The 9,574-nt window shown below is 32.2% G+C and overlaps 1 protein-coding gene across 1 annotated transcript; it reads left to right on the top strand.

Moving 5' to 3' along the window:
- The first annotated feature begins 6,401 nt into the window (after positions 1-6,401).
- LOC113690267 (acidic endochitinase) lies at positions 6,402-7,617 on the top strand. Its single transcript, XM_027208105.2, has one exon. The coding sequence runs from the start codon at positions 6,469-6,471 to the stop codon at positions 7,429-7,431; it is 963 nt and encodes a 320-aa protein (XP_027063906.1). The 5' UTR covers positions 6,402-6,468; the 3' UTR covers positions 7,432-7,617.
- The last annotated feature ends 1,957 nt before the right edge of the window (positions 7,618-9,574 follow it).

Raw genomic sequence — 9,574 nt, 5'->3', positions numbered from 1 at the left:
GTGGCTTTGGAACAGATTTAACCTACCCAAAAAAAAAAGAAATAAGCCTTGTTTGGACAGCAATTTTCCAAAGCAAAATTGTTACGTTTTCCGTAAACACATTTTCCATTTATCTTTTTACCTCATATATATCAAATCGCTATAGTAATTTTTCTACAAAAAATTCAGAAAAATGCAATCCAAAGAAGTTCAGTCTTTTGGACACAGCCTATCCTTTGCTTTCCTATTGTACTCCTTTTGAGTGATTTATTTAGAGCTTCTATTTGGAAATGTTCAAACCTGACAATGGGCTCTCAGTAGTGTTATTTGAAACCAGGAAAACTGCAGAGAGAAGTTGGTCACACAAAATACTACTATAGCCGACAAGATTGGCATTATTTGGATTGCCAGTTTTCACTTAGATATTTTGAAATATTTTTTTGATACATTTACCAATCAATTTTTTATCTCACATGCATCACTTTATCATAATATATTTTTTAACCAAACTCTGTAAACTTACAATTCAAACTGTAACTTTTCATTGTAGTGCGTCTTTAAAGTGACTTTCGTTTTAGTCCGTCCATTTTAAGTGATTTTAGTGCGTCCACTTCAATTCATGCACAGGAAGGACTGGTCCCAGAATTCTGTGGCAGGACAATGATTTAGGGTGGCCTGGAAAATTCTATGGAAACAAGGCAAGAATGTCACCTTTGGGGTGTCCAATAATAATGTTAGTGTCAATCAACGTCACTATTAAAAGAAGAAAAGATTGTTGATAAATCCATACATCAAATCCGTATTCAATATCTTTACTCGAAAATTGTGCTCCCCCAAGGAAGTACATGTAAACTTTTACTCATCAAATTTGCATAAACAATTTTGTGGCCTAGAGAAAAGTTCAACCTAGGATGTTCAAGTATAAGATAAACATGAATGAAGGGTGAAGGTTGATTGAGGCCCTATTCATCCTCAAATTTGATTACATATTCCAATCTATTGCCACAAAAAAAAATCATGCTCAGCAAAAATTATTTTAAAATATATGAATATATGTGAAAGAGAAAGAGAATAAATACACAATATAACTTAATAATTTTATTAACTAAACTCAACAATAATGCTCACAAATAACAAGTTTAGAAGTTTTCTCTCAATATCCACAACTTACCTCTCTCTTCAAGAAAATAATGAAACGGTATAGAGTATCCAACCGACTAGGACCCCGTTTGGCAAGTGAGTTTTTTGGGTATTTGTCTAAAACTTTGCTGTAGTTTATTATAAAAGTTTTTAAAAAAATTTTTGAAGTGTGTTTTTTTAATATTTTGAAGTGTATAATTTAAAAATTTTGAGAAATTTTTGAGATTACTGTAGTTAAAATTTTTAAAAACTTGTAGCAGATAAACTTGGCAAAAAACTTAAGTGCCAAACAGGGGTCTCAAAGGAATAGGAAACTAACAGTTGGCAGAAAAATTTTCAATTCTGAACCGACTAGGAGTATCTCTCTCCCAACATGATAAATGTAAATATCTTGCTGAACTTTAATAACGGGGACCTTAGGAAATATTTCTTTTCTGTATCAACTTTGAAATTCTTCCACTCACTAAACCAACAAATAAAAAAACTTGCCACATAAGTAATTTAATTTAATAATTAGGCTTGGTTTAATTATCTACACAACCATTTGTCAGATTTCTTGGGCAATTTACGTAATCAATCCAACCTTGCTAACTGTCAGCGTAGAAGGACCTTAGAAATTAAATAACAGCTTATCATGCACTGCATAAAATAGGTTTATCTGTAGAGCTCGAGCTCGTAATCAATTTGTGAGTCACACTGATCAATTTGTGGGTCTTAGACGTTAGAAGTTAAGAGGTTATTCTGGCGAGATTTGGATTTGGGAATTTTTTTTGTTTGTTTTCTTGCCTCCCAAAGATCTTATTCTCCTTCATTTCTTTGTTTGTTATTACTTTTTTTTTAATGAGTTTTAAGAAGTTATGGTGATAGTGGGGGATAATGATAGTGGTGATGGGATGATCAAGAGGTTGGTGTTGATAATGTGAGATTTGGGTATGGATTATGACTTGATTTCTATTTCTGTTTGATGAATTTTTAGATATTAATTTATGCTTTTTCAAAGGGATTTTGTTTTGAGGAATATTTGTAGGGTTTAGGAATTTGAGTTTATTCAGAAGATGAAAATAAAGGAAGGGTATTTTTGGAGGTTTGGTAAAAATTTGAGGGTAAACAAGTATAATCACCCTCTCTTTTTTTATCAGATTTAACTTAATTTGTAAATTGTGCAAAAAATTAGAAGTTGAAGGTAATAGACTGCTAAATTTAAAGTTTGGAATGCAAGTTCCAATTGCCAAATTGTTGAGGGGTGCAACTTACAATTAACCCTATTTCTATTTTATTTTATATTATACAACTTGTTAAAGGGCAACTGTTGTATTAAGAAAAATATTTTAAAGGGATAATTTCATAAACCTCCCTGAGGTTTTTGATAATTTTATGTGGCTCCCTTAAAGTTTCAAAAATTATATCTAACTCCCTTGCCCATTTAAAATGACAATACTAACTTTAATATTTTAATAAAACTCTCTTGCTTCCATGTTTATACAAAGAATGGATTTTATAATTTTTTTCCTTTTTCCTTCTTATTCATTTCTCTTATATTTCATTAGAAGTATAGAAGACCTATCAATATTGTCGCTAATATCTATCTAGATCAAACGTTAAACTAGTAATTTTGTTGATGACTTTTAATATCATCCAATTATTTTGTTACTCTTTTTTTTTTGTATCAAAATCAAGAATAAATCAACAATAATTAAAAACAAATGGCCCAAAATCACTACCAAACTATGGTAGTTCCATCGCTAAACTAGTCCATAAACTTTTGCTAAAACAATAGTCCATAAATTTATAAAACACAAGGTAACACTTTCTTCTCTATCTTAAAAAGAATCTATATTCCCAATAAAACACTATAAAAAATAACTTAGCACAGTAAAGATTTATTGTTACAGTTGATTATTAAATAACAAATATTGACATGAAAAATTTGAGACTCTTTTTTAATATATATAATTATGTCAAATTACTTTACAATTGTTTAGAAGAATGAATTGAACTATATAAGATAAGGGCATTTCAGGGTATTCATTAAATTTTTTAGCTTATTTTAAGATTTGGTTACCAAAGTGTCAAATCAAGGGAGGTAAATGTTATTTTAAAAACTTCAAGAAAACTAAGTGAAATAGTTAGAAATCTCAGGAGGAGTTTCTGAAATTATTCCTATTTTAAAACTTGAATTTTTATTTATTACTACAGAAAACATGTATTAATCAGATAGATAATGCAACAAGAGATGTTATGAAAGAGGAACCTTTGCCGTACTATTGGGTACAATATATCCTCTACTTTAGACAGAATTCATCTATCTATAAAATAAAATGGTCAATCCTCGGCCAGCCAACATATGCACAAGCAAAGATGCAAAGTAAAGTGTATAACTCAATAAATAAAGAATGGCTTTCTCTTTACAAACACTATATATAAAAAGTTCAATTTGCTCCTTAATCATCAATATTCTAAACCATATACCTATGAGCTAAGTATGAAATTGTAACACTGGTTGTAATTGATTTAATAAGATAAAAAAAAATTTAGCACAAAGAAAATGAAGTGTGTATTGTTTTGGTTCAAGAGGTAAAATGGGATGAACCCCATGGTTCGGACAAAGTGCCATTCATCCTCTAATAGATAAATCCTTCTCTTTCTTCCTTAAAAGCCATGTTGATTCAGTGACAGGGTGTCAACTAATTAAAAATAAATAACTGCTCTAGAAAATACGAATTTGTATGCAGCAATGAGTAGGATTGTCTCCACAAGATAGAGTTGATTTATTTTCTTCCAAAGCAATGAATAAAAAGGGGGATTTTGGAGAATTATACTAACTAATTAATTTAAACACAAATAAACATGCAAAGAAAATTAACTAAGAATAAACCAATAATAATAGAGTTCTAGCCAAAGGAATAATCTTAGGATTGGTTCCTACAATTGATCACTAAAGCAAAGATGAATTCAAATATTAGTGAACAAATAGGTTATAATTATCATTAAACTTTGGCAATCAATATTTCCTTACTTTATCGATAATCAGAGTATGGCCACTAACTACTTCTCTAACTAAAAGATAATTCTAGGTACAACCATAGAATTAAATTTTTTAACAGCATCAAGAATTAAAAAAGCCTAATTCTAATCAACAAACATGTTGCGAGAGATCATTTAAATTATATCATATATTTTTCCTGATATAGATCCAATTATGTCAGTCTACACAAATATTAAAACAGACAAACAATTACGAATTTAATTGCTTCAATTGGTAGCAGACTATTGTAAATAATTAAATATTGGCCACTTATTTAATTACACACAATAATCATCATACATGTAATACAGGAAGTATAAAAATACCCACGAATAGATGAAACACTAAACTTCAATTAGATATCATAATTGTTTGTAGAACCAAGTCTTGGATTATCCTCTAACTAGAAAGAAAATTTAGCCACTTCTTATGGAGAAAATGCAGCGGAGAAAACTAGGTTTTTGTCTTGAGAGAAGAAAAAGGAAAAACCACCTAACTACGATGACAAAGTGTAGAGAGAGTTGGGAATTAAATATCGATATTCTCACCCTAACAATCTATATGATTATCTGCTAAAAATTATTCCAATAAAAGGAATTATCTTCCATACTGGAATAATCTATTTTCGTGGATAATGATATAATAATATCCTTACTAACTAGTTGCCATCCAAAAATAAAGTTTTCAAGGCTGCAGAGAAATCAATCAATTATTCTCTTTAATTGTTGAAATTAATCTCAGGTCCCACAACTTCTCAATTTCCTAGGCTCTTTAAGACGCGCCATACTTTATAGCAAATAGACTTTTCAGCAACTCTTTTTAGTCCTCTGTCATCCCAAATTCTTATGACATCACTAAAACACAAAATATACTAAAATGAAAGGAGAATTGACACAAACTATATCTCAACTTGGCACACTATCATTTAGTGACACATGATGATGTAAGTAATATTACATTATTATGATGATATATGGGGCTCTTGAGTATGCACCCCATCGTCCATGAGTGGTTCCGAAAATCAAGTTTTTAAGAAGGTTTTAAAGCTGGAAATCTTACTGGGTCATAGGTTATTGGTTCAATCGTTAGACTAAATGTTACCAAGTCATTTTTAATCTCTGACACCATATATATCATAAATAATTAATGTGAAAAATCGTTCAATACGTCCCTTACATTTCACTAAATGATTTTTTTGTTCCTTCACTTTTAAAATATTAATTTTACATCTCTTACAAATTCAAGTTAGCAAAATTTGGTCGCAATCTAAATTTTTGACTACTTTTTAGCCAAAGATCGCCATGTGACCTATATGCAATCATTTTTTATGTAAAAAAAAATGTCAAATACCACTTTTTTAGTGATAAAAATTAATATGGATGGGGTCAAATTCCATTTTTGTTTTAAAAAAATGAATATGGTTTGGATTAAATCATACTTTTTAGAGTAAAAATGAATATGGATCGAATAATTTATTTAACTACAAATGGGATGTAACCATTGTTTAATTCTAACAATTGTTAAGTGGATAGGAATACGAATAGTAAGAAATTTTGGATTTTGTAAACAATTTAGAGCTAAATTATAATTTTTTAAAGGTGAAATGATAGAAACTTAAATATGAGGTAACATTGAAATCTAAAAGTAAGTATGAGGGCTAAATAGTAAAATGTCAAAAAGTATAGTGCGTTAATCGTTTCCGATAATTATTATATGCTAATGTGGGGCCGCATTTTTTTTTTTTTAAAGAAAAGCAAGACTCAAAACCGTTTAGTAAAAACATGTCGACGGTTCGTTGGTCCGACCAAACGATCTAGTTGGTTTTTACTATCTAGACCGATTTTTTGATCCATCTTAGTTTGACACTTGGTTTAGTTCAGAAAGCTACTCGATCAACAGTTCAATCAGCTCGCTCGAACAGTCAAAACTGAGTTTTATACTATTAGTTTTTATTTAAACATTTTCAATACCCATTTATAAGATTATGGCACTTGTAAGTTCTCCAAGAACCAAGAAAAAGAAAGATATTTGTGCTATAGTTGAAATGATGAGTGAAGAAATTTACTGATGCTGTCAATGATGTATCGACGGGACACTTGAGCAACGAATAATACTTTTCTTTGGGTAAACTATCAACTATCATTGATAACGCACATATTACACGTACCTCCAGGGGGATGGCCAGTATTTGGCACGTCTTCAATTCGCCACACAGGTAGCTGAACTCATCTATAAAAGGGGTCGATCTGTGGGCAACCAAATACACACCAAACCAAAAAATACACACGAAAGCAAGCCTGCAAAAACAACCGAGAGAAGAAAAAATGGCTCCCTGTTTTAGAGCACTAGTCATAGCAATAACATTGCTGTTGATGATATCTTCAGCGATCAGGTCTTCCGATGCTGCTGGAATTGCCACCTACTGGGGCCAAAACACTGACGAAGGAAGCCTGGAAGACGCATGCCGGAGGGGTACCTATGACTACGTGAATCTTGCCTTTCTGATAAATTATGGCAATGGCCAGACACCAGAATTGAACTTAGCTGGGCATTGTGAGCGAAGCGCTTGCTCCTCGCTTAGTTCTGAGATAAAAGCTTGCCAGAAACGAGGCATCCAAGTGCTTCTTTCTCTCGGCGGAGCTCCAAACCTTTCTTCACGCGATGATGCTAAGGAAGTCGCGTCCTATCTCTATAATAATTTCCTTGGCGGTGAATCAGAAAATCGTCCATTAGGCGATGCTGTCTTAGACGGTATAGACTTTCATATCCAAGGTGGAAGGAGGGATTTCTTGGATGATCTCGCCAAGGCGCTCTCAGAATATAGAACAACGGAGAGAAGGGTGCACTTATCTGCAGCACCACAATGTTCCTATCCTGACTATTATCTCGACGCTGCTATCAGAACTGGCCTCTTTGATTATGTGTGGGTGCAATTTTTCAACAATCCGCCTTGTCAGTATAGCATGGGCAATGCCAACAACCTCATCAACAGTTGGAGCTCTCATTGGGCTTCACATCCAGGAGTTAACAAACTATTCCTGGGATTACCTGCATCCCCTGAAGCCGCTCCTTCTGGCGGTTTCATTCCACATCGGATGCTTATTCGTGAAGTTCTTCCCCAAATCCAGGACTATCCCAACTATGGAGGCGTCATGCTTTGGAACGTATACTATGACGAGAATTACAGTCAGGCAATCAGGCCTTATGTTAACCCTGAAACTCTGACTTTTGGTCGCAGGTCTAAGTACCCAAGAAAGTCCATGATAAAGTCTTTTGTGGATGAGTAAGTTCCTCTCATTATCTTATGAGAGATGAAATAAGTATAATATAATCCCGGTGGTTTAAGCCAGAGATAATGTTAATAAATAAGTTCCTCTCATTATCCTATGAGAGATGAAATGTAATCCGGGTTGTTTTTGCAAGAGATAAATTAAATAAATAAATAAAACATGGGTTTTCAATCCCCAAAATAAGGGCAGTCGAGTTTTATTTTTTTAATTCGTGTTTGTTCTTGAGTAAAAACTAGCACGAACAATATCATTAGTTTCAATTTCCCCTTACTCTTCAGAAAAAAAAGGGTATTGAAAAAAAAAAGAACATGCAAAAGGTACTAGATCAAAATCTCTCACTCGCTAGACAGAGAATTTCAAGATAACAGCCCTTGATCCAATCCGCATTCCAATGCAAGTTCCAGGTTTTCCTTGGTATGGGGAACCTTTGGCCATGCGAGATCAAATTAAAAAAACAATATCATCAGATATTTATTCTCCCAAAACAATATATTCATTCAAGAACCTTTTACATTTCAGTACATCTTTACTGTTGAGAATATTATTGTTCTGTTAGCTTCTATACAAAGTTTATTTCATACGCAATAACGTACTTAGTAACTATGCTTCCATCACTTGCAGATATTAATGTGAATTGACTTTTGAGCACCACATTAATCCTGGAAAAAGATGAATAATTGTTTTTTTTATATGGATTAATCTTCTATACACATAATCCAAATTTGAATTTGAAACTCAAATATTATATATATATATCATATATCTAACTGTGATAGTGTATATACCGTCAGTGTCTATAAAATTTACTCTTTTATATATATATGTATATAATGAAAGCAATTGCGTTCAAAACTTAAGATCGATGTACAATTCAGTTTTGCTTAAATTCATAGCTCGAGGCCTGTTCAAATTTTTTAAAAAGGTACTGGTAATAAATGAAAATCTAAAGTTTGCTCTAAGGTAGGTTATATTATAGCAATTGGTCCTCTTCTTAATTTACTTGTTCCAGTAAATTCAATATATCGTACACGATCATCCAGCATTATGGCTATTGTTTTCTCTTTTTGAAAATTTTTAGTATTGAGCAAAGTCTTTGATTTTTGGTCAAGTTCCAACCTGGAAAGTTGTACTGCTAATTTGGGAAGCAAAAGAAATGGAGGATCGCGCCTAATCTTTGGCCACGTGGGAGAGATCAACAATTTTGTTCAATATTTCTCCCCATTTTACACTAACCCCTAGTTTGGTACGTGAAAATGTCCAGAATAAAAATATCTTTCCGCTTGGGATACCTTTTAACCCCCAATTGTAGGGACAAAAATTATCATTCTACTGCCAGAATAGAATGTTCATTCATTTTCAAGTGTTTGAAATAATCAATATTCAATACCAGAATACATTACAGTTGATACAAATTTGATTTAATTACCCTAAATTAGTTTACGGGACACAACATGTTTTATTACATTTGTCTTGTTGGTTCTATTGTGTTATTTGTTTGTTTACATGGAATTTTGACATTTTTTTTGTATTCAAAAGAATTGATAATTGTAATAATTGATTCATTCTAGAATATAGATTTTTACATTCATCAACTTTTGCATCTTCTGGCCATATAATTAATATAAATTATATGAATCTAAACAAATATAATATAATTTCAATTCTTATTATGTTTTATTTTTACATATAAAATTTTTAAAAAAATTGCAGAAAAATTTGACACCCCTAAGAAGGTGTATGAATTATCAAAAAATTGAACAAAGTACTTACATTGCCCAGTTCTTGTTGGTACAGAACGGTGAACTGCTGCCTACATTCTTTCACTGTCTCACTCTCTATCTCTAACTCTGGAGGGAGAGACCAAAAAAAATAAAAAGGTGGTGCAGAACGGGCTCTCTCAATTTTTTCTTTTGGTCTCCCTGATTTTCTTTTTCCAAAGTTTCTTGCCCTAACTTTCTTCTACCCAACTAATTTGCCCAGTTCTTGTTGGGGCTGAACCTATCTGCCTATGTGTGATTCAAGAAAGAAATAAAACTAAAACTGCTGCTGCGTGCCTTAATTGGTCCTCCGTTGTCTTTGCCACTGAACGGATTCTTCCCTACGAACTCTCCATAAACATAAAGAAGTTGGCCTCCTAATT

The sequence above is a fragment of the Coffea arabica genome, chromosome 5c (genome assembly GCF_036785885.1).
Source record: "Coffea arabica cultivar ET-39 chromosome 5c, Coffea Arabica ET-39 HiFi, whole genome shotgun sequence".
In the NCBI taxonomy this organism is placed as follows: Eukaryota; Viridiplantae; Streptophyta; class Magnoliopsida; order Gentianales; family Rubiaceae; genus Coffea; species Coffea arabica.
The sequence above is the reverse complement of the archived record's forward strand: the minus strand, read 5'-3'. Positions and strand labels throughout refer to the sequence as shown.